Source organism: Plecotus auritus (genome assembly GCF_963455305.1).
Source record: "Plecotus auritus genome assembly, chromosome: 5".
NCBI classification, from domain to species: Eukaryota; Metazoa; Chordata; class Mammalia; order Chiroptera; family Vespertilionidae; genus Plecotus; species Plecotus auritus.
Window position 1 is genome coordinate 56,469,333 of NC_137776.1, and position 26,545 is coordinate 56,495,877.

Here is a 26,545-nt window from a genome sequence, read left to right on the forward strand (position 1 = left end):
ATAATTCACCTCCTTCTCTCAAGAGCAGACATAAGGAAAGGTTGATAAAATAATGCGTCTCGTCATTTGTCAGTGATCATTTCTCCCTTCAAAATCATTCGCTATTACTCTGGATGACATTAATATATTAGAATCAACTCTCCTCACAGCAACTTATTTATAATGTTAGCGCCCAATTAACTTTTTCCAAAATTTACTGTTAATGCAATAATTTCGAGTATTTTACCTGAATGGCAATCACTTAAAGCCCATTATGAGTCCTCAAAATGAAGGAGGAACCCGACCTAGTTACAGTAAAGTAATACCATTGAAGATGCCATCCTGAATGCTGCTAGCTCACTAGAGAATTAAACATTCTTGATCTACAACATGTATAGTGAACTATAGAAATGGGTTTTTTATGTCTTCTGATTTTCATTCATGATACAGTATTGCCAGGCAATAGTCTCCTAGCACATTTTACATAGTGTCTCTCTCTTGCCATTTTCAGACTTCTAGCCAACATACCAACATAGATATTTGTGTGTGTGTGTGTGTGTGTGTGTGAATACAGATATACAGATATTCTATTTATACACTCACTTGTATCACAGTTATAAGCTTAACCTCTAACCACTGAGCTTATAGTGACAAGGATGTAGATGTAGTCAATGAAACAAAGACATGATAGCACACTAGTGAGATGTGAGGTCTGATTTTGTGCAATGCTGTGTTAATCTGATTACCTTCAGAGGTTTAGTTCAAAGAAAACCTGTATAAAAAGAAAATCTTAAAGATGGATTTGAAAAATAGTTGAATAGTGGACAATCATCTTGGAAAATAGGTGCCTCCTCTATATCCATAGCTACTTAAAAATGCAAAGGGAAAAAGATAAAAATGGGATAAGGAGATCCATGGCTTCATGGCAAGATGCCCATTTACATTATCCTTCGTGGATTTTTTATAAATGTATAATATTAATACACACAGTTAACTATGGTCAGGTCCAACTTATACTATTAACAAGAATACAGTACATATTATTACTCAGCATGACTCACTGAATTCTTACTGTACAGAATAATATCCTCGTGACCAAAATGATTGATCTGAGGCAGCCTTTACTCTAGAACAGTTGGATAACATACAAAATACACATGGGCAGAAATCTCAGTGCTCAGTGGTCTGCCACCATCAAGTCCTGCACTACCATGGCAAATGCCTATCAAATGAGTATATAGGATACATCCTTATGCTTTAAACAAATTAAATTTACATATTGGAAACTTTCCCTTTCACAATAGAGCTTGGTTTTAATATCACCAATGTAGTAACCATCCTTGACTAACAGAATAATTTACAGTATAAAAAGTTCAGTAAAAATCAGAAATGTAGAGTATGTTAAGACTGAGAGAGATTTTAGAGATAGCTTAACTCAACCTGTGTATTTTATAATTGAGGTAATCAGTGTGGCAATATTTGAAAACCCTGGTCTCCAGAGCAGTGCTTGCTGATGACACAATTTGAACTGCCCACAACAAAGTAAGAAAGGTGAAACAGCATAACAAGATTTCATAAAGTTGAACTTATTTAAAATGGTTGCTTTTTATTTTAAGAGTTTGTCCTTTCTGATTTTTTATATTAACATACCTTTAGGAAATAATGGTGGTAGAGAAAGATGGCTGCTTTTCATAACATTCCTAATGTGGGAAATACCGCAAAACACCCCATTTCTTTTTAGTTTTACCAAACTCTAAAATCCAAGAGTTGAGGGACCACTGATTTAGAAACCAAGAGAAAATGGATTTCAGTGGCTACTCTATATATGAAAGGCTTAAACAATGTACCAATAAGGCAAAATTAATAAGAAGGGTTAGTTGTGAAATCAGTTATGCTAGACATTGTTCCTGTTTACCATGTAAAATAGGATAAAATATCTGAAAGGAAATAATCATGTCTTTTGTTTTTTATATGTATCTCTGACAAGAGAGTAAAGATAACAGTTTTTAACTGTATTTGAAAAAATTTGCATATTTTATCTATCAATAAGAAGTCAAGAAGATTGAAGTGTGGTCATAATCATATTATTACACATTCATTAGGCTACAGGTGATCATGAGGAGGCATAAACTGGCTTGATTTTTATTTGTTCTGTGTCATTTGCATCATACTTTTTATTGCAGATAAGTGTTATTCATGTCCTCCCCCTGGGGAACATGAATAGGAGTAAAAAAATCTTAGTTGTTTTTCCCCCCCCCAAAAAAAATCTAATAAGATAAAAAACATAATAGCCAAAATGGAATTCATGACAATTTAGAATTAAGAATAATTGCCTCCTAGGAAGTTACCCCTGCAAGGTGCTGAACAAAAATAGGAAGCTAATGAATCTTTGACACAAAATTATGTTTCCATATCAAGTCTTCTGAATAATTGAGAATGCCATATTTTTTTTTCATTTACTTCAGATGATTCATATGCCCATTGTTTTAAAGTTACTTAAAAGAGCAAAGATGATTTTCTTGAATGCACTACTCAAATTTCTTCAGCATGACTAAAAGGTAGACTGTGATTGATAGTTGGTTATCAAAGAAAGTTATCTCAGTGATACTTCTAGCAATTGTTTAGGTATAACTCTTTTTTGACTATGATGGAATCAGTGTCAGATTTAATTCCAAGACTCATCATGGATTATAGTAGAATATTTGGTTTGTTTTCTCTCTTAAAAGAACAGATAATATATAATAATTAAAATTAATTTGTGAATATTTTCAGTGATTTTTTGAATATAGAATGTTCTTTTTAAATATTTTTATTGTTGCTGCTGTTTGTTTTGATTTTATTATTTGAACATGAAAGAGGCATAAGGGTGTTTAGTAATCAACTTGCCCATGCCATACATAAGGGTTATTGCTGAGTCTTAACAAGACATTTTTCTTAGGACCTTTTGAATTTTTTTAAAAAATAATATAAATTATCATGTAATTAACCTCCTTCTTCTCATGCATTTTTGACTACTTGGGTGACAGGTTAGTTGTCCAATAGAAAATATATTGAGTACTTACTATGTGGGCAGCAATGGACATGGCATAGTTTTAGGTGCAAAAATAGAGCAAACATGGTTAAGGCCACCAGGCAGTTTAGAATCTAGTAAACAACTCTGTACCCTAAGTTATAATTTCTCCTTGCAGAAGTTTAGTATCTGTTAAACCTTTTCATTTTGGAAGAAAGGGAATAAAGAATGAAGGAAGGAGGGAAAAAAGAAGGGAGAAAAGAGACAAAATAGGTTATTTAACACCTGACTCTGTAGAAGACATCTTGTTTTACTTCTTATGGTTTTATTGAATTGACCGATAGACATTCTGGCAATTTTCTACTTATTGCTATTCTGGGTCCTAAATGAAGCTTGACAGACCACCAAAAAGAACAAGTCCAGGAGGCAAAGGATGGCCTTCCAATGATGTTTTTACTAAAGGAAATTACTTAAATGGGTTCCTGCAATTAAGATCAGATTTTACAGACTATTAACTGATCATTAATCCTAAAATATGGTCAAACCAAGACTCATAAACTACAAATTTGGTAAGAATGTCATACACTTGCTGATGCTACTTATAAATTGAATGTACTCAATCCTCAACTAGAAGACATTTCTCATTTTGAAATATAGCAGGAAGGAGAAACTGTTCTTAAAGCCAAGTTATTTAAAAGCAAAGCACAGACTCAACTATTAGCACACCATTCGCCTTTCCTTGTAAATACTCAGGAAGAAAATCTATCAGTAATGGAGAAGCAGTTCCTCTGTGCTTCAGTCAGTCAAGACGCCATCTCTGACTTTACTGTAACTTTGAGCACATTTCCAAAATACCACCCCCATTACTTTATGCTTCATTTTCTCTCCAAATATCTCTTTTTCTTACTCTTTTGCCTTTCTCCTCTCTCTCTCTCTCTCTCTCTCTCTCTCTCTCTCTCTCTCTCTCTCTCTTCCTCATTATAAATGTGTTTGTGGTTCTAAGGGATTCAGAAAAATGTATGCCCTAAGGCAAAGTTTTTACCTCATTGTAGGTCATAGGTGACTGAGAATTCATAATGGGCATGAACACATATTCTCTGAGAAATAAACATAGTACACATCTTCAATTATTTTAGATGATTTCAAGGAGTTAATAAAAGCCCACCCATATATCCCAGAATAATACACCATAGTAGACAATTCTGTTTGCTCACACACATATACACACACTTAACATTTCCCCCTCATCCTGGGATTTTCATGGAGAGTGTTGCCTATTTCTGCCTTTAAGACACAATAATCCTTAACCTTTAGAAGATGCAAACATAGTAAAATTACACTAATTTATTGTAATCAAGCAAACAATGTGTGCTAGATAAAATAATGAAACTGCAGAACCTCAGATATCATCTCTCTCTCTCTCTCTCTCTCTCTCTCTCTATATATATATATATATATATATATACACACACATATATATATATATATATATATATATATATATATATATAATTTAATTTCTACAGGATCCTTGGAAACTACACTCAGATTTTAAAGTGGACAGGAACTCCATAAATACTTACTGAATTCATTTTAAAGAAATGCCATTTCATTACTTGTAGAAAAATTGAGAAATTCACATATTCTCTGAAGATATTCAAAAGTAATTTTCTCCAACCACCCATCAGATTGGCAGTTATTTTTTATGATAGCCATTCCAACCCAATTAACTAACTGTTCCCTAGTTCCAGGACACATGCTTTTATGAAGAAATATGTTATTCTTTGCTTAAACTAGGTCTTTGCAAAGTGTTGGAGAGCTTTTAAAAGATGGTTGATTCCTTAAATCACTACTTGACAAATAACCCACGAACCAACATAGCATAACTAAGATGTTCATAATCAAAGAAAAACTTTTATCTTACCAGCAAAACCAAGAGCCATAATTATGTCTTCTGCTATCTTCTTTGCATGATTGACTTAATCCAAGGCTCACATCAGAGAATTGGGTTCAGTCAATAATTATAATTGACATTCAGTGTTATTTGTAATTTAATTTTGAGTTGGTCAAGTTAAATGTGTCTAAAATTATAATAGTAGTATTCACTTATGGGGTATTTAAGATAAGACAGTGGTTCTCTATAAACTTTATACAAGTGCGATCTTACCTAGTACACTATGACTTATGAGGTAGGTATTGCTGTCCTCATGTTGCTGCTAAGGAATCTGATGCTCAGGGAGATTTATTGAATGACCACATCAGAGCTGGGATATGTAACAGGGCCATCTCAGCCCAGAGTCTAGCCTATGCAGCAATATTTGACAGATTATGCATTTTTAATTAGTGGAAATGGTCTTTATTTTGGGTGCCCATCATGGCCATCTAACATTTCTGTTTGGTTCTTCCTATGTCCTACATCTGTGTGTCCATCCCAACAAGTAGCACTGAGGTTCTTGATGAGAAGTGATTTGAGTGAAGGGAGGGGGGATGGAGAGATTAACCAGTGAACTCATATGCAAGTATGCATGACCCATAGACACAGATAATAGGATGGTGAAGGTTTGGTGGGGAGAAGGGAAGAGGGCAATGTGGGGGAAAAGGGACATATGTGATTCTTTCAACAATAAAGATTTATAAAAAACAGAGTGATTCTGCATAATTCTCTTTATTCACTATTTTGACTTATGTGATTAGAATTTTATTAAAAATGTTTTTATCACTATGAAAGGGTTTACACAGATCCTTATAAAATGAATTATTTTTCTGGAAACAACATGTGCAGTAAGAAAACGTAGGTTTTATCCCCATAATGAAATGAATTGAAACTGAGAGGCTAAAAAAACAGAAGTTTATTCTCTCAACACTCTGGAGGATAAAAGTGTGAAATCAAGCCATTAGCTGGGGCATGTTCTGTGAAGCCTATAGAGGAAAATCAGTTTCCTGCCTTCCTCTGAGCTTCTGTGTTGCTGGCAGTCTTGGTGTTCCTTGACTTATAGACACATCACTCCTATCTCTGTCTCCACTGTTATGTGGCATTCTTTCTGTGTGTCTGTCTCTGTCACTTCCCCTCTTTGTATAGGGCCCTCTTCAATCCACTGAGTATAACCTACCTCATCTTAAGTTGATTACATCTGCAAAGATCCTATTTTCAAATAAGGTGACATTCACAGGTACTAGGAGTTAGAATAGAGCATATCTTTTGGCAGGGGACACAATTCAAACCACAGCAAGCACTTACATTGTAAACCTGTAATATTTAAATGAGATAATGCCCATCAAATCTTCAGTAAATAATAGGCATTCAATTAAGTTAAGGAATTTTACGGTTGATCATATTATAGTTGTCTCTGAGACCTCAGGTAAATTATTTATCCTCTCTGAGTCAGTTTCCTCATTTATAAAAATATAGATAATAATGATTATCTCAAAGAGCTGCTGAGAGAATTGAATGTCAGAATTTAACACTGGACCTGGTGACTAACATAAAGAGAGTCAGTATTAACAATCCTATTTCTCTAACATAAAGCACTGATGAGCTAAGCAGGCATGTGCCCTGACCAGGAATTGAACTGTGACCTCTTGGTTCAACCAGGACAAGAGTTTAATTTTCTAATATGTATGTATTTTAAGTAATTTATAAATATTATAAACTAGAGGCCTAGTGCACAAAATTTGTGCACTGTGGGGGTGTCCCTCAGCCCAGCCTGCATTCTCTCCAATCTGCGACCCTTCAGGGGATGTCCAACTGCCGGTTTATGCCCGATCCCCAGGCCTAAACCAGCAGTCAGACATCTGTCTCACATTCCAGGACTGCAGGCTCCCAACCGCTCACCTGCCTGCCAGCCTGATCACCCCCTAACCACTCCCCTGCCAGCCTGATCAACGCCTAACTGCTCCCCTGCCAGCCCAATTGCCCCCAACTGCCCTCCCCTGCTGGCCCGGTAACCCCCAACTGCCCTCCCCTGCTGGCCTGGTTCCCCCAACTGCCCTCCTCTGCAGGCCTGGTCCCCCCCCAACTGCCCTCCCCTGCTGGCCTGGTCGCCCCCAACTGCCCTCTTCTGCAGGCCTGGTCCCCCCCAACTGCCCTCCCCTGAAGGCCTGGTCACCCCCAACTGCCCTGCCCTGCATACCTGGTCGCCCACAACTGCCCTCCCCTGCCAGCCTGGTCGCCCCAACTGCCCTCCCCTGCAGGCCTGGTTGCCCCCAACTGCCCTCCCTCTTGTGGCAGCCATTTTTGACCACATGGGACCGGCCATCTTGTGCGATGGTGTGAGAGTCAATTTGTATATTACCTCTTTATTATATAGGATGTTTAAGATATGATCTAACCTATTTCTCTTATACTGAGTCACACATATATTAAGAAGGCAGCATTTTTAGATTAGCATATACAGCACATACAAAACACTAAACCTGACATTTAGCTGAACCTGCTTGACTTTGATACTTACAAAATGATACAATCATCCCAACTTATTAAACATCCATGCATACACAGATGTGCACATACACACAAATGATTAAATATCTACTTTAATTGAAGCCTTAGAAAGTTATTTCAATACAGAATGCTGCCATGATTCTGCAATCTAATTTTAATATTTTATTTATTAAAAAACTTCCTATGTGACAGATTTGATTTATTGTATGAATCTTTTTCATCTTTTAATTTAAATATCTGGGTAATCATCGGTGGGGCTGCCTGTTGCAATAATTACTCCAGCTTTGCTATATTTCTCAAATCATCTGCTGAAAAGCCAGGGGATTCTAAATCTTTCCAGATGCTATATGTTTTACCTGATCCATTTTGTTACATACTGCTAGCCTGTTAGTTAACTGCGAGTCCCGAGTAAAGGATAAATAACAGATGAGCAGTCTCTACAAACACCTCAGCATGGCTTTAACAGCTGCCAGAAGTACCATATAATCTTTTGGAAGACTTAATCGTTCCCTATTGCACTTTTCTGAAGAGAAGAGTAGCTATTAATACTGGTGTTCCCACCAAATTTTCACAGTAGATCTTCATTGAATAAATAGTGTTGTTTCATATATAGATTTTTGTTGTATATAACACTTAGCAGTTAGAGGTTAAACAAATAGCAGTGTGCTAGCAACTAGGAAAACCGTATTTGGTAAAGAGAACAATATTTTAGACTGTATTAAACTGTATATTTAATTGGTGGTTTCAGGAAAGAGAAAATAGAAATGTTTTTCTGGAGACCATAGAGTTCCCCCTTTTTTAGTACAGTGAGGTTTTAACCCCTCTTCCTTCCTTCCTTCCTCCCTTCCTTCCTTCCTTCCTTCCTTCCTTCCTTCCTTCCTTCCTTCCTTCCTTCTCTCTCTCTCTCTCTCTCTCTCTCTCTCTCTCTCTCTCTCTCTCTCTCCTTTCTTTAAAGAAAAGTCTTATTGCCCAGCTGGTATGGCTCAGTGGTTGAGTGTCGACCCATGAACCAAGAGGTCACTAGTTCAATTCCTGGTCAGGGCACATGCCTGGGTTGTGGGCTCAAAGCCCAGTAAGGGGCGTGCAGGAGACAGCTGAGCAACTAATGATTCCGTCTCATTGGTATTTCTAACTCTCTATCCCTCTCCCTTCCTCTCTCTCTCTCTAAAAATCAATAACACATATATTAAAAAAAGAAAAGCCTTATCAAAGTTTAATTAATCATGTTTTATCTGTCTAAAGTATCTTATTTCCCAATGTGTAGAAGTTGGCTCTCTTAAGAAAAGTTAATAGACTGTGTAGCTGCCTTTTACTTTTTAATCATGGACCCCTTAGAATCTTATTCATGTTTTTAAAACAAATATTTACTTATCTAATGTTTTATTTCTAACAGCACGCCGAAGTCTTTTTTGATTAATTTAAACTTACTTGGGATTTATGACTTCCTATTTCCAAAGAAGTATAAGGTGACATTATAAAATATATATGCATTTAGACAATTAGAATGGAAATAGAACTATTAAAACAGCGTAAATAATTGTACTAAAATTCCACACTCATATAGTTGTGTGCAAGAAAGCAAAAAGAAACTGCAATTAATGAAATAACTCTTTCTTTGTCAGTTTTTAAAATGGAGATGAAAACTTTGATTCCTCAAGAGAACTCAATTATTTTCTAGAAATAAAATATAAAAATAATATATAATGCAAATATTTACGAAAATTATATTACAATATATACATTGCATTCAGTGGTAGTTTTATGGGGGAAATGCAAAAACATACCCCCTATATCAAACTAGAATGAAAGCTTCAAGTTTGACTATGAGAACACTGTTTCTCAATAGGAGGCCTAACCTTATGAGTTTCTGAAAAGTGTCTGTATTTTAACCTAACTTGATGAACAATGTAGCCAAGTATTCTCAGAGGGATGAGCATCTGCAGATTTAGCCTGTCCAATTACCTTCTTGTAGTGTGATTTGCCCCAACATGGTGGAAATTTGAAGGCAAACAGTTGGAGGGTAGGCAAAGTTGGGATTGTGTGTAGTCTGTGTTGTTGAATAAAGGTCAGCATCATATGAATTAGATGTGCAGAGAGCAAAGTACCCATTCTTCTGTATAAACAAAAATCCAAACTTGCCTAAAACAGAACCAACTCAATTTTGATAGATGCAAACTTCTGTGATATTTGTAAACCTATTTCTTTATTTCTCATCAAGAAATTACTTCCTTAAATATCTTACACATTTCTGGCTGAGATTCTAGATTTTTTTAAACTTCTTATGGTGAAAATGTTTAAACATATGAAACTAGAGATAACAATATATACCCACCACCCAGTTTCAATAAAATCAACATACAGTTAATATTGTTGCATACAAGCAGACTCTCTCTCCCTGTTATCTTCCCCCATTCTGGATAATAGTGAAGAAAACCCCAAATACTATATAATTTCACCAATAAATATTTCCCTGTGAACCCCTAAAAGGCAAGGACTATTTAAAAAAAAAACATAACCATGATATTATCATCATACCTAAGAACAATAATTGTCCATAATTCCTGTGGTAGCTTATCTCTAAGGTGGCCACAATTGAATTCTTCTCTTTCCCATGCATGTCATTTCCTGTCAAGAGGTAAAGACTATCCTTTCACGCTACTGAATCTTGGATAGCCTGTGACTGCTTTGGCCAGTAAATTTTGGCAGAAGTGATGCTGTGCCAATTCCAGAACTTGACCTTAAGAGGACTGGATATTTCCACATGTCTCTTGGGAGTACTGAGCATCTACATAAGACATCATACTATCCTACTAAAAAGATCATGTGGAGAAATTCTATATGCTCCATATATTATGCAAAGAGCATATGGAACTTCTTTCTAGTTCTCCTGGAAAATCTTTAAAATTACTGTATCTTTGCCCTGGCCGGTTTGGCTCAGTGGATAGACCATCGTCCTGTGGACTGAAGGGTCCCGGGTTCGATTCCGGTCAAGGGCATGTACCTTGGTTGCGGGCACATCCCCAGTGGGGGGTGTGCAGGAGGAAGCTGATCGATGTTTCTCTCCCATTGATGTTTCTGGCTCTCTGCTCCTCTCCCTTCCTCTCTGTAGAAAATCAATAAAATATATATTTTTAAAAATTACTGTATCTTGGTGAAAAGCTAAAACAATATAATAATCTTCTGAGTCAATAAGATAATTACTTAATAACAGAGTACTGCCATCTGACCCGGCTTCAGTGCCTAGGACTATTTTTGGATTTACAATGAGACTGCATGACACTAAAGCATGCTGTATAATTGGCTGGTAAAAGTCATCAAAGAATTGAATAATGCATAAAAATGGCATGGCCTTTCAGAAATAGAAAGAATTTGTACCATAACTTTTAGTACCATACCAATTGCTACAAATGCATTTTCAAAACATGTTCCATTGTTGTATGTACCAAATTTCAATGGTTTGGTATCAATAGATACATTTGAATATTGCAAATGAACTTCCTTTCTGAACCTAGTTCCAAAAATAATTTAATTAGGTAATTACTTAATGCAGAATTCAATAATGCTCCAAAGCAAAATTGAACTTCAAGTAAACAAAAGACTTTTGTACAGTATCAAATAACACCATTAAAATTGGCTTTAAACACCTATTAGGAATGAAATTTGAATTAAGAATTAGATTACATTACCCTATAATGGTAATGCAATTTTTGAATTTTGTAATATCATTTTGATAACATGCTAATACAAAAAGGCATTGAGGGTTAGAACAGAGAAAAATAGTCCACCTATTAGATCAAACCACATATAATAGTCAAAATGCAATCAGGTATATCAAATATTAAATTAGTGATAATAGTTTTGCAAATTTTTTATAATTTATTTGTTTATGTTTTTGTCATTGTATTCATTTCTAGAGTTGCTATAGTAAAATATCACAAAGTGGCTTAAAACAATGGAAGTTATTCTGAGGGCTGGGAGTCCAAAATCACGGTTCCTTCTGGAGGCTCTGAGGGAGAATCTGTTCCATGTTTTTCTTGCAGGTTTTGGTGGCTGCCATCAATCCTTGGTGGTCCTTGGCTTGCAGCTGTCTCTGCCTCCATTGTCACATGGCTGTGTCTCTGCAGCCACATTTCCCTCTTTGTGTAAGGGCACCAATTATTTCATCAAGGCCCACTCCAGTCCACCATGACTTCATATTACTTGATTACACCTACAAAGACCCTATTTTCAAGTAAGGTCACATTTACAGGTACCAGATATTAGGATTTCAGCATATCTTTTGGGGGTACACAATTCAATCCACAACAGTCATACTAAGAGGTTTTAACCTAGTTTTATTTTGGTACATATTCACCTAACATTATCAATTCAAATATTATAAATCATCATTGGGGTTCTGCAATAAGTATCTTAGCCTTAAAAGGAGTCTATATTTTATTCAAGTGTGAGAAACGCTGATCTAAATGAGAAAGTCTGAGGTTACTATCATGTCGCGTTACATCTTCTACAGCCTGTCCCTGTCCCTATTCACTGCCCTCCTCTACCACTATTTCCTTGCATTTTATTCATCAGCATTATAAAGCAGCTTAACCCACAACACATTATTTCATACCTCCCTGCCTTTCTTCATTCTTTTCACTCTACATGTAATATTATTTCCTTTCCAATAGTTCCATCCACAGTTTTGCTTCTCAGGGGAAGCTCTAAGGTGCTATATGCAAGTAGCATAACTTCTGCTAAAACCAATATTTAGATTGCCCCCTATGGGAGGTTCCCATCAGAAGCAGGTCACTAAAGCAGGGAGCAAGCTCAGACATATATTCCTGTCTTTAAAAATGACTTTTTTTTGGTTCTCTTTGAATAACTACATACCTTTTTTTTATGAGAGAAATTTGTGAATTTAGCAATATGGGAAGATCTCAGCAGCTCAAAATTTTAGTCGTCTTGCCAGAGGACACTGTGTGCATAAAGAATCTAATGAGAGAAGGAACTGGGAAGACAGAATGGGTCCATATTTCAGATGACTTTGAGAGCCAAAATAAGGTTTTGGATTTTACTTTCTATATTTTGAGTAGTCCCTGATTTTTGAGAAAAAGACATTACATAATGACACCATAAGAGATGATCCATTATTTCCAGACCAAAATATCTTAACTGTTTTTCTGTACTAAGCATAACAGGATCACGTTCTATCGATCTGCACTTATGAATTGATAAATTATTTAAACATCATTCCTGTTTGGATTTTGGAAGTCAGATATCACTAGAACTATAGATATAGATTTAGATCTTGGATTCTGAGGATTTTTAGTGTTTAATAAATAGTGAAATCACTTTATTTTACGGATTTCTCTTTTAGTAATAATTAATTCCTGTCACTTTTCACAATAGCTTAAATTAAAGCCCTGTTTCCTCCATATACAACTTTATTCTGGACTGAAAAAAAAAATGGTTAGGTTCTTTATTATTTTTTTCAAAGCTAGTTAAATCACTTTGGCTATTATCTAAAAAGAGCTTCACTTATTTTAACTGAATTCTTTCTGTTATATTTAAAAGTCATGCTGTATCTCATCTGAGGTTGTTATTTAACTTCTCAAGTTTTTTTTTTCATTTAAATAGAACAGTAACTTATATGTGGGTGGGGATGTAAGAAGTATGACAATAAAAATAAAATTTCAAGTTGCAGTTTGTCTGAGATAGTTTATTATTATAGTTAAGTTAAAACCTACATAGATAGAATTACTAAGAACACAGAAATAACACTCTCTGACTAATTAATGGGACTTCTTGAGAGCCATGCTGCAAGGCTGATGATTTATTAGCTGTGCTTAGAAGAATCTAGTCTAAGAAAATTTACTTAGTGAGATTCATTTTGAAATAAAGCCATTATACCTATGTCGGATATCCATAAGGTAAAATTATAACCCACCGCTCCTTTAAAAAATGCCTCTATGTGCCATTTGTGGATCCATCAAAATGTTAAATTCTTGAAAACCCATGTATTTATATTTTCTGGGTAGCTAAATAACTTTTTTTCACCTTTGTTTTTAAAATTTGGTTTAAAATCACAAACACATGAACCTTCCTACTGGGTAAAGTCACAATTCAAGTTTAACTCATTTTTTTTCAGATAACCTAAAACTCTAAAAAATGGACTATTTTAGTCTACTCAGTGCCTTATTAAGTAGAATAAATCTTAGAGCTTGAGCACTGCTTGGTACGTAAGAATCCTGCAACATTTCCAGGTTATTCTTCTAAACATCTCCTTGCACAATTCTCTCTTCACGATTCTCTAAATGTGATGGAGAAGTTCAGGGGTAAGTATATTTGTCCCAGCCTGGGGACAAATATTCATTGGTTGTAATGAATAGAAAGTAGACTGTTTCTATTCATTACAACCAATCCTTTCTTAGGTTTGAAAACTGAATTACTCATGTATCAAACTGATTTCATGATTTTCTACGAAAAAAAAAAAAGCTATGTATTTTTATTTCCAACTAGTAGTGCTAGTAACCAGTACTTGTTATCTCATTATTTTTCAGTGAAAATAATATTTATCAAAAACACCAATGAGGTTTCTGAAGTTAGGGATTTATACCGGCTTCCTCAAATGTGCACTTTACAATTTATGAATCCCATTACGTGAATCCTTTCTAATAGATTTTGCTGTTTAATTACCTTAATATTTGTATAGGTTTGGAGGTTGAATAATGGCACTTTTATATAGTGTACGTTTTTCTTTTCTATATTCAGGTTCTCTCCTTAGGAGCAGACGTCCTGCCAGAATACAAACTGCAGACGCCGCGCATCAACAAGTTTACAATATTGCACTACAGTCCTTTCAAGGCCGTCTGGGACTGGCTTATCCTGCTGTTGGTCATATACACTGCTATATTCACCCCCTACTCGGCAGCCTTTCTCCTCAACGACAGGGAGGAGCAGAAACGGCGAGAATGTGGCTACTCTTGCAGCCCTTTGAATGTGGTAGACTTGATTGTGGATATTATGTTTATCATAGATATTCTAATAAACTTCAGAACTACATACGTAAATCAGAATGAGGAAGTGGTAAGTGATCCCGCCAAAATAGCGATCCACTACTTCAAAGGCTGGTTCCTGATTGACATGGTTGCAGCGATTCCTTTCGACTTGCTGATTTTTGGATCTGGTTCTGATGAGGTAAGAGCAGCTTAAGCATCTTATTTTCTGAAAGTTTGCAAGGATAAAAATAAATCTACTTTTTAACTGCAAAAAAATAAAATTAAATAACTGGTTACTTTACAAACTTCCCATATCTCACAGGTGAAAATCATTTTCAATTGAAAATGCTATAAAATGAAATGGAACCATCTTGCCATTGCAAATAATTCACAATTCTTTCTATTTTTGCTAAGAGATACTAAAGATTATTTACCTTTAACCAAAAATTAAACGATAAAACAGTGTTTCATAGCACATAGCACATTCCCAGGGTATAAAATCACTACATGTTAGTCCATGGGTATAAAACTGTCAAAGGTGAAGATGTCTCTTTCTTCACTCAAAATTGTGGTTTGAGAGAGCAGAGACTTACTTGCTTTGTGTTCAAATTATGTGGAAGAGGCATCTTCTGAAATGTCTTGTTTCAAAGCTTTCTCATTAACAATATCTAGGATGGAAAATACTTCTTGTGTTCCCAATACCTTAGAACGCTGGAAACTCTATGGAAAGCTGGCATGTGTATGTGTAGTACCTTTTCTGAATACAGACTTCATAACTTTAGTCAGGTTCTCAAATAGGTTCATTCATTCTGTAAGCATATATTGAGAACCTACTATGTGCCAAGTTTACAGGAAAGAGTGAGACAAGGACCACACTGTCTGGGAGCTTGCAGTCTACAGTGGGAAAGCAGCAGATGAATAGAATAAGTACTGTCTGAGAAATGCTTTTATAGTGCTGTGTACAAGGTGACATGTGAGCATGGAAAGGGGAGTTCCTGATTACCGGTGGAAGTTTTGCAGGTAGAAAGGGTAGGAAGATCATTCTAGTTAGGGGAAAAGCCCATCAGAGGCATGGAACTATAAACTATTGGTTCCCAGCCCTATCAGACCCAATATAATAAATATTTTATAATTTCCCTATATAGTATATATATATATATATATATATATATATATATATATATATATATATATATTTTTTTTTGTCCTATATAATGAAAGGCTAATAGGCAAATCGACCAAACGGTGGAATGACCAGTCACTATGAGGTGCACTGACCACCAGGGGGCAGATGCTCAATGCAGGAGCTGCCCCCTGGTGGTCAGTGCGCTCCCACAGGGGGAGCCCCGCTCAGCCAGAAGCTGGGCTCACAGCTGGCGAGTGCAGCGGCAGTGGTGGGAGCCTCTCCTGCCTCCCTAGCAGGCAGACATCCCCTGAGGAGTCCCGGACTGAGAAAGGGCGCAGGCCATGCTGAGGGACCACCCCTCCCAGTGCACAAATGTTGTGCACCGGGCCTCTAGTCATTAAATAAAAGTCATAGATAATATAATTTTTTAACACACAATTTTACAAATATAACATATAATTTTCATCCTTAACATAAAGGAGAAATAAAAAAAAAATGTTTCTAATAAAATACCTAGTTAAATATATAAATGCTTCAGGCATGTCTATATTAAATGATATAATGAAGTTACCAGGTGCTGTAACCTAGTTATAATGAGGAAGTCCATATTTAAACAATAAATTCAATATTTAACTAAATATTTTTCTTTATATTTGCATTTTAACATAAGGGTTGAATATATATTTGTGTGTGTGTGCTTATATATGTATATATGTGTATGTATACAGGTAGATATGTATATATGCATATATATGTGCATTTTAACATTTTTTAAAATATATTTTATTGATTTTTTTACAGAGAGGAAGGGAGAGGAATAGAGAGTTATAAACATTGATGAGAGAGAAACATCGATCAGCTGCCTCCTGTACACCCCCTACTGGGGATGTGCCCACAACCAAGATACATGCCCTTGACCAGAATCGAACCTGGGACCCTTCAGTTTGCAGGCCAACGCTCTATCCACTGAGCCAAACCGGTTAGGGCCATTTCAACATTTATACACACCTAGAAACACTGTGACTGTGATAACTACAAATGTATATATGTATACACTTATACTAGAGGCCCGGTACACAAATTCTTGCACAGGTGGAGTCTGGCTGGCCTACCCCAATCGGGGCTGATCAGGCCAGGCTGGCCGGGGGGAGGGGTCCCGGGTGGTTGGATGGCTGGCCCCACCCCCTGGTCGAACTGAGGTCGAAATCCTGGTCAAGGGGACGATTTGCATATTACCCTTTTATTATATAGGATACATATTTATACTGATATAACCATGCTACATATCACACAGTACACATATACCACAAGAACACTAGTGAAAATGGCCCCACTGGGGAACAGCCTTGGCTGGAAGAAGACCAGAAAGAAGGCAGTGGCAGCCAGGCTGGATCATAGTGAGAGAAGGTGTGCTGAGATGTGAGGATTCAGAGACAGGGGCCAAATACCAATGTTGTCATTGAAGATATAATTTTCTAAAACATTGAGCAACTCTTAGTAAAAGTCCAAACTAAACAAATTAATCATCTTTTAATTTACATGGTGGCTAAATTCCTGGAAAATGTAATGAATATTAAAATGGGCAAAACTGAATTTATTTTTATATGTAAAACCTAGCTTCAAGGTTCGGTAGCTGTAAATTTATTTTTAGCTTATACAAATGACTGTGGGACATTGAAAAGTTATGTAGAACACATTTTTGTTGTTATTGGAGACTGCTTTAGGCATTATAGGACTTCTGCCTGCCTCACTCTCCTGGAAGTAAAGGACAATTCAAGGTGAGAGTGTCAAATGCTATAAATACATAAAGCATGATGAAGACTGAAAATAAGTCATTGAGTATATCAGTTCCATGTTTGTTGATATTAATTGTATATTAGCCATAAGCCAAACTAAAGTGGTTTCTGAAATTAACAGGATGTAAGGCCTCCTCTTGCTACAATCTTGGTAATAAAAGGAAAGAAACAGGACAATATTAGAAGTCTTCACATGGTGAAGGAAAGGATTATTGTTTTTGTTGTGTGTGTTTTTACTCCTAAGATGTTTGTGAGCAGACAAAAAAGGGCTATGTGGTGCAGAATGACTTCAGTGGGGGGCTAATTTGGATGGGAAGATTAGGAAAGACCTCTGAGAGGAGGTGCCATTTGAGTTGAGACTTAACCAGAAGCAACAAGCTTCATGAAACCACATGCAGAGCATTTCAAGCAAAAGAAAACACTAGTGAAAATGGCCCCACTGGGGAACAGCCTTGGCTGGAAGAAGACCAGAAAGAAGGCAGTGGCAGTCAGACTGGACCATAGAGAGAGGAGGTGTGCTAAGATGTGAGGATTCAGAGACAGGGGCCACATCACATGCAGCCTTGGAATCTGTGTTTATTCTGGCTGCCATGAAACCTTTGGCGTGGGAATGACATGATCCCCTGGATATTTTGAAACACCTCATGGCTGATGTCTGCAGACAATTTAGTCAGAGTAGAAACAGGGAAACCACTTTAGAAGTTTTGCTATAATGTAGGAGGGACAAACAGCAATGGCTTGGACTACGTGGTGGCAATACAGGTGAAGAGAAGTAGGTACATTTGGAATATATTAGAGGAGAGCTTGTTGATGGATTAAATATTCTTGGAGGATTAGAGAAAAGCAGAATTACCTGGCTGGCATGGATCAGTGGTTGAGCATTGACCTATGAACCAGGAGGTCATGATTTGATTCTCAGTCAGGGCACGTATCTGGGTTGTGAGCCCGAGCCCCAGTGTGGGGCGTGCAGGAGGGAGCCAATCAATGATTCTCTTTCTATTGATTTTTCTATTTCTTCCTCCCTCTCCCTTCCTCTCTGAAATCAATAATTAAAAAAAATATATTTTTGTTTAAAAAAAAAGAGAAAAGCATAATTAATGATCACTCAAAGATTTTGTTGTTTCTTCCTTCTTGTTTGAAAATTTTGGGGGGTAAGGAGGGGACTTAAGCAACTTTTATAGATTGTCAAACATTTATCCCAATGAGAGAAATCTGGGGAGAAGAAGGTGCGTTATGGGGATAGAAATTCTGTTCAGGCCATGCCTATTAGTTATCAGGTGGGCAAGTCGGGCACCACATCGACAGCTAGAAAGATGAGTGAGTATAAGAAAAAGAAATGAGATTCATTAGATTATAAATCAGATGCCATCATGACAAAGGTTTGTTTGGATCAGAGCTTCTATAGCAGGACTGTGCACCAGTTTCTACATGGATCTTAGAAAAGTATGGAGATTCATATCTGGCGGGTCTGAAACAAAGCTTTGCAGCTGGCATTTTAAAAAGTTGTAGGAACAATTCTGCTGCCAGATGTATGAGATCCAGCAGCCTATCTGGGATAAAGGGGAAGCCCAGGAGAGAGCTTTTGTGTGTTCACAGAATATTTCTACAAATAAATACATAAATAAACAAGTTAAAATGATTTTCAACTAAATGTAAGAACATTCATGATTTCTTTTCTTCCCTAATATTTGTATTGATTTTTAAAGAGAGGAAGGGAGGAGAGAGAAATACCTTGTGAAAGCAAAACTTTGATTGGCTGCCTCCTGCATGCCCCCACTGGTGATTGAACCCAGAACCTGGGCATGTGGCCTGATTTGGAATTGAACCCTCAACTTTTCAATGCACAGGATTCGCCCAACCAACTGAGCTACACTGGGCAGGCCCATTCATGATTTCTTAATTGCTTAGTTTAAACTGAATTATTAAAATGTTTCCATGCATCACAGCATCATGAGTGACCTTAGATAAAAGAATTCTGTTAATGTCAATTGAACATGAATGTCTTCCTTCTAATTTCCCAACCCAGACAGTGTGGCTCAGTGGTTGTGTCAGCCCATGAACCAGGAGGTCTCAGTTCCATTCCAGGTCGGGTCACGTGCCTGGGTTTTGGGCTCGATCCTCAGTAGGGGGCATGCAGGAGACAGCTAATAGATGATTCTCTTCATTGATGTTTCTATCTCCCTCTCCCTCTCCCTTCCTCTCTTTGAAAACAACAACAAAAATAAATAAATAAATAAATAAATAAATAAATAATTTCTCTAAATTGTAAGCTACTGTTGCATTTTAATTTTATTTACACTCAACTCAAGAGAAAAAAAATTATTTGAATTTTGGATTTATATTGTTTTATCTATATAACATGTTGGCAATGGTAACGTTTTATAGGTAAGCTTGGCATATACATACAAAGGATAGCTTGGCATATACATTTTTACTAAAATAGATATATGAGCAGAATTATTTCTTTTCTTCAAAATATCATATTAATTTATTTTAATTTAAGTAAATGCAAATTACCTATAAATAATTAGAGGATCTTCTATAATGTTAAAAAATATAGGTTGTAGAAAATGAATACCAGCAATAAGTAGGCCTATGTCATTAATATTTCCTGGATGTTAGTATCATACAGACAGACCAAGGAAATGGTTCCTTACTTCTTAATATTTGCATCATCAAACATCATGCTATCCATAGCAAATCACTTTCATATTATTGATGCAAAGGAGCAATATTATTGGATCAGCCTCCAGGAAGCCAACTTTTCATTATCTGCCTCAAATTTTCCCATATTTTGCTTAGCTGTGGCAAGTCTTACTTTCAGAAATATTAACTATTAGAACCTAGAGCATTCTGTTTAGTTAAATGCTTCATTAACCTCTTCCACCCCTGAAAATAGTATTCTTTTGATTAATTACTTGCTTTGTTGGCCTCTTTACTTTCACACTTAACAGTTATTCTTCATGAATCGTGAATGCAGGCAAGACCTTTGAAACCTAAGTAACTAAAGTGCTCTCTGAGGGAAAGTTGTAATCAGAAGGAGGAGTTTCTGCTCACATTGATGTGTTTACTTCATTAATCTGATAGATGAATCATGGAATGGGTACAAAGAAAAACTTAGCAGGCATCAGATTATCTTGTCAGCATTCGGTCTGAACCTGACCTCCCCAATAGTCATCATTAGTTTGTTGGAAGTGAATTTATAAAACATTAGCCATACCCGTGTTTAAATTTAAATAACAAAGCACATTTCGGAGACGCGATTTCAAATATGTGCCTATACATAAAGTTACTGTGTCTCTCTCTTTAGCTAGTTATTGGGGAGTTATGGCAGAAGTTTCCAGTGGCTTGTATTTGAGGCTATTGGTCATGCCTGCAAAAATTGTGACATGATAAGTGAGAGATGCAAAATTTCCAATGGAATAATTTTTGAACTAAGGAGATATAGGAACATTCCATAAAAACGTTTTTTATTTTGCATTAAGTTAATCATCTAGTCATTATTTACATGTGATCTATTGTGATCTATTGACTACAATTTGCTAGAGATGGCATAAAGGTACAATTTTTGGTTACATATTCCTCAGACCAAGTAAAATTTCCATTTTAAAAATGTAACATCCATGACTGTTTATTTACTATAACATTTACGTAGTATTTAGAATCATTTGATGCCCAGTTTTCTGTGTTCCTATAACTAAAGAAAGAGAAAGTGAGTTTAAATTGCAGAAAAATAGAATGTTAATTATAAAACAAAATAAAAATAAAAGGTCTAAACAGTAAAGGTTGTTCAATATTGGAACAAGTTTCCCAGGAAAGTTTAAGTTCATGTTCTCTTTAAAAGCTACAGTTAGTGGAGAAATGTGTGAGGTGTGGTATGAATAAAGAAAAGATAAGTTAGGTTATTCCTTCAATGTTTCTTACACACTCAAAATGTAGCTCTTTGACTGTATTAGTGAGTGTGTTCTTAGAAATATTGAAATAATGTGACTCAAGATGAACAACAGACTAGAAACTAGTTTCAAAATTATTAAGTTATATTGGTAAGTAATTCATTAAATGCTGTTTACAAGTACCAGAGCTTAAAGGTAATTGAAATAAAATATAAAGCAAAACGTAAGAGTACAGTTATGAAATTTATTACTCACTCTTCCCATTCCCCCTCTTGTATCCAAATACTTCTGGACAAGCAAGACAAACTAATGGATTAAGTAGAAAGTTTCAGTGACAACTCAATTTATCAACCCTGTAGATGAAACCAAAGATCACATACTTATATTTCCTCATTTATAAAAGAATAATTTTTTCCAGTTACCGTAAACACCGGTTTTAGAGAGTAAACCTCTGAAATAAAGTATTTTAAATGTAAGAGTCTTGAAAATGTTTACTAAAAAGACAGTAGAATTATTTTTCAAAATAATTTTGAAAAACATTTGAGCATGATTTTCTCTTACAGATGAGGTTTTCTCAGTTTAACTGTAGCCACATTTAATCTTGAGTGGAGAGTTGTTGAATACTGATCAGAAATATCCTATTCTATTTCAGGCCTTGAAAATGAATTCCACTACATCAAGAGGGAATATTGCCTGATATATTGTAAAATGTCTAGTAAAATAAAAATCACATAATCTTCTTGAATCTGGGTCTAGTACCTAACATAGTTGCAAGTATATAATTGTTTAGAGTATACATTATTAAAATAAAATTTAGTTAAGAAAGTCATACTTAATAAAGAAAACTAACTTCTAACTCAATATAATAAAGTATCTAGGACTTTAATAAACTATGGATATAGATACATTTTTTTAAAATTGAAATAGGATTATATTCATCAGTGCCTCCCTCCCCTCCCCCTGAAATTTAAATAAGTGAATTTCCAGGGGAAGAGGCATTTTACATTTTTTAAAAATATATGAAAAAATGCATTAAAAATAAAAGCCTTAAATAAATAGTCTTTTTTATTATGGCATTAAAATCAAAAAAAAAATTTGAAATATCATTGAATTAGAGTAAAGGAGTTGAGTTCTGAGATGACGTGGATATTGATGAGGCAGAGCCTTGACTTGCTGTAGTTCATGGGCGGGTCAGGAAACAAAGTACCTTGCTTCAATCCACTGCAAAATGGCTCAGCTCTTTCTATATATTACTTATTATCATTATGTCTTTATATTTCATAATAACAATACTTACCTCTAGTGAGCTTTAATGTTTTTTGAATCTCTACCAAAAGTAACAATAAGTGCAATATTTTTATAATATCCAATGAAAAGCTCAAGAACTATCATCTAAGAGAAAGTCCATTATCTCTATAATTTTTGAAATTATTATCATTGATTTAAGGATGGTTTCATGTCTATTTTTAAAAATTGAGAAAACCCACAAAGACAGCCTCCCATAATGTGTCTAGATAGTACATAAAATTAGATATGCTGTGAGATAGCCATACATTCTGAAAACACTCCACTCAGCCAAATTCTGATGTCAACATAATTATATTGTAAGGTAGTTGTTGGTCCCATTCTTCACTTGCAGGTCATACAAGATAGTCCATTGTACTAAACAATGGAGAAAAACAATCTCCAACAAATCAGCAAGAGGATTTTGACCATTTCTTAGTCTTTTCTCCCTGAGATTTTGGTGCAATCACTTCTTTCTGTTGTGCAACCTGGGACAAAACTTCCCTTAAATCTATAAAGAGATATCTAAGCAACAAGAAGAAAGGAATTATTGCAATACTGTGTTATTTACAAGATGTGCTGTATACAATTGTAGCTAAGAAAGAATGCTCAGGTGTATTAGTGCATCTTGATAACAATAGAAAGAAGGTCAAGTCATTTGTCATATTGTCAGACTAACACAGTGGTTGGCAAACTCATTAGTCAACAGAGCCAAAACAGTACAACGATTGAAATTTCTTTTGAGAGCCAAATTTTTTAAACTTAAACTATATAGGTAGGTACATTGCTATTAACTTAATTAGGGTACTCCTTCAATCGCACTATACATGTGTGCCCACATGTGGTATTTGTGGAAGAGCCACACTCAAGGGGCCAAAGAGCCGCATGTGGCTTGCGAGCCATGGTTTGCCAACAACTGGACCAACATATAGTTATGCTTGGGTACATGGCTTTGACTCTGAAGTCAATATTCACTTACGAAATTGGGTTGAGACTTCATTGTGTACCCTATTTCTTAAGCTTTTTTTTTTTTTTTTTTTTTTTTTCAGAAAAGATGTCTCTTGGGTGTTACTATATAAGATATATTTATTTATCTGGTTAGAAAACGTACTGTCATTTAGGTTTTATCTCATCCTATCTAATAAAGAAGGAATATGCTAACTGACCATCACTCCCTCACAAAGATGGCTGCACCCACAGCTGAGGCCAAGTTCCCATAAGGAGCCTTAATGAGCAATCAGCAGGGACCTGAGGCTACGCCCTCCCCCAGCCCTTTGGGGCTTGACAGGGGACTTCAGGCTGCGTCCCCCACCTGGCAGGGCTTGATAGGGACCTCAGACTGTGCCCCCCACCTGGCAGGGCTTGACAGGGGACCTCAGGCCACCCCTCCCGCCCCAGCGCCAGGCCAGGGGACCTGAGGCCATGCCCCCCGCCTGGTGGGGCTTGAAGGAGGACCTCAAGGTGCGATTCCTATCCTGGTGCTGGGCTAGGGGACCTCAGGCTGCTCCCCCAGCCCCAGTGCCAGGCCTGGGGACCTCAGACCGCAGCCCCTACCTGGCAGGGCTTGACAGGGGACTTCAGGCCACACTCCCCACCCCAGCACCAGGCCGGGGGACCTCAGACCACACCCCCTGCCTGGCAGGGCTTGACAGGGGACCTCAGGCCGCACCCCCCGCCCCAGCACCGGGCCAGGGGACCTGAGGCTGTGCCCTCCTGCCTGGCTGGGCTTGACAGGGGACCTCAGGCCATGCCTCCCACCCAGTGGGGCTTGACAGGGGACCTCAAGGTGCACCCCCAGGGCTGGGTCGGGGGAATTCAGGCCGCACCCCTGCCCAGCGGGGCTTGACGGGGACCTGAGGCTGCGCCTCCCTCCCAGTGCTGGGCCAGGGGACCTGAGGCTCTGACCCCCAGCCTGGCGGGGCTTGACGTTGGACCTCAGGCCATGCCCCCCACCCAGTGGGGCTTGGCAGGGGATCTCAGGCTGTGTCCCCCACCTGGTGGGGCTTGATGGAGGACCTCAAGGCATGCCCCCCACCCCAGTCTGGGCTGGGGGACCTCAGGACATGCCCCCCTTCTTCGCGCTGGGCCAGGGAACCTGAGGTTACGTCCCCTGCTCGGCAGGGCTTGACAAAAGTGGGACTGGCTGGGTCTGGATCTAGCCCAAGGTGGGGGAGGGCCGGCAGGGTCTGGGTCTCATGTGATTTTGAGGTGCATGTGGGTGGGTGGGGACTTGACTCTGGGTCCCATGGTGTGCCCCAGACTCTGACAAGAGGAAGGTTTTCATATACATTTTACTAATTTTCTTTCATATCTGACACTTCTATTATAAAGAAAGGGCAAATAGCAATATTACATTATTTCCTCTAATTAATCCTCTTTTAATGTGCACTAATTTCGTGCACTGGGCCACTAGTTTTAATATAATTCTAGAAGAAACATCAGAGGTTTCTTTGGGAAGAGAACAAAAAGGAGGTGGGTGGCACGCCAACAGATTTTATTCCCTTTTTCCCTGCCTCATAACATCATTTTTACCTACTCTACCACCTTTGCAGCCTGAAGAGTCAGTTCTTATTATCACATCATGATCTAGTTAAAACAGCTAATTTCTTTTGAAGCATCTCACTTCATTAATCAAATATGCAGAGAATTTTCATTATATTTCATTTACTTTGGGGTTCAAGGAGAAATTTTGTTCCGAGGACAAGAAGTTTTGAATAATAATCCTCAGATATTACTGATTTCTCAATAGAAGGAAATAGATAACTGGGCTAGGATAAAAAAGAAACATGTAAACTTAAGCTGTGAAGTATAGAAATGATGACACATTGAACCAGAGTGATTCGTATTATCAGAGTCTGAGCAGTCAGTGCAACTGGATGAAGTTCTTGTCTTTAAAATTCCTGCCGCGCCGTAGCTGGTTTGGCTCAGTGGATATAGCATCGGCCCGTGGACTGAAGGTTCTTGGGTTTGATTCCAGTCAAGGGCACAGACCTAGAACTTCGGTTCAGGCTCGATCCCTAGCGCTGGTTGGGGCACATGCAGGAGGCAATCAATCAATGTGTCTCTCACATATTGATGTTTCTCTCTCTCTCTCTCCCTCTCCCTTCCACTCTCTCTAAAAATCAATGGAAAAATATCCTTGGTCAAGGATTAACAAAAAATAAATAAAATAAAATAAATAAAATAAAATAAAATAAAATAAAATAAAATAAATAAAATAAAATAAAATAAAATAAAAAATATAAAATGAAATATAAAATAAAATAATAAAATAAAATCCCCATCATTTCCTGGGGAACCTGCAAAGCCAATGTTAAAATACCTCCACTTGGGATTCCAGATATCTGGGTAATGCATTTTGAAAGTGTGTAAACTCTATCAACTCATTTTATAATAAAAGTTCCTGCTTACTGATGAAAACAAAATGCCTGGGGTGTTCAAATAAGAACATGAAGAGCTACCATTTACTGGGTATTTTCTACAGTCCTGTAAAAATTATTATGCCCATAACATAATTACAGGCATAACAGAATTATGGGCATAACATAATTATTATGCCCATAACATTGAAAATTGATGCTTAGAGATTAAATAAGTAACTTGTCCTAAGTGACACACTGGTATAGAAGCAGAATTCAAACAGTCTTAGCACATAAGTGCTAAGCTAAAATGCTGATAATACAAATAGTAGAAAGTTGACTTTCCTCCCAAGGAACTACTTAATACTAACTTAAATTCTCCCTTTATTTACTGTGATGAGATATAGTTTTAAATTTGTGAAGAACAAAAAAACTATTTTCTGATTTGCACCTGGAAAAAAAAAAAAAAAAAGAACCCAGCATTGAAAACAGGGAAGACACCCTTCTCCACACATTCCAAAATGAGCTAAGTCTGGAGTCCAATTGTGATCAGCATGTCTCAACTACACAAGCTCCTCTCACCTGTAGAAGGTGTCAGTACTCAATTAAAGGGGGATAAGGACACATATGTAATACCTTAATCAATAAAGAAATTTAAAAAAATTAAAAAAAGAATT

At 36.9% G+C, this 26,545-nt stretch overlaps 1 protein-coding gene across 7 annotated transcripts in view; it reads left to right on the forward strand.

Moving 5' to 3' along the window:
* KCNH7 (potassium voltage-gated channel subfamily H member 7) overlaps window positions 1-26,545 on the forward strand; it is a 438,042-nt gene that overhangs the window by 350,763 nt on the left and 60,734 nt on the right. For all 7 annotated transcript variants that reach the window (XR_013960661.1, XR_013960662.1, XM_080669564.1 and 4 more), the window contains one exon: window positions 14,184-14,609. Coding sequence is in view for 5 of the 7 variants with exons in the window: in XM_080669564.1 (XP_080525690.1) it covers window positions 14,184-14,609 (426 nt within the window). In the remaining 2 variants the exon portion in view is untranslated. The remainder of the gene's footprint in view (window positions 1-14,183; window positions 14,610-26,545) is intronic.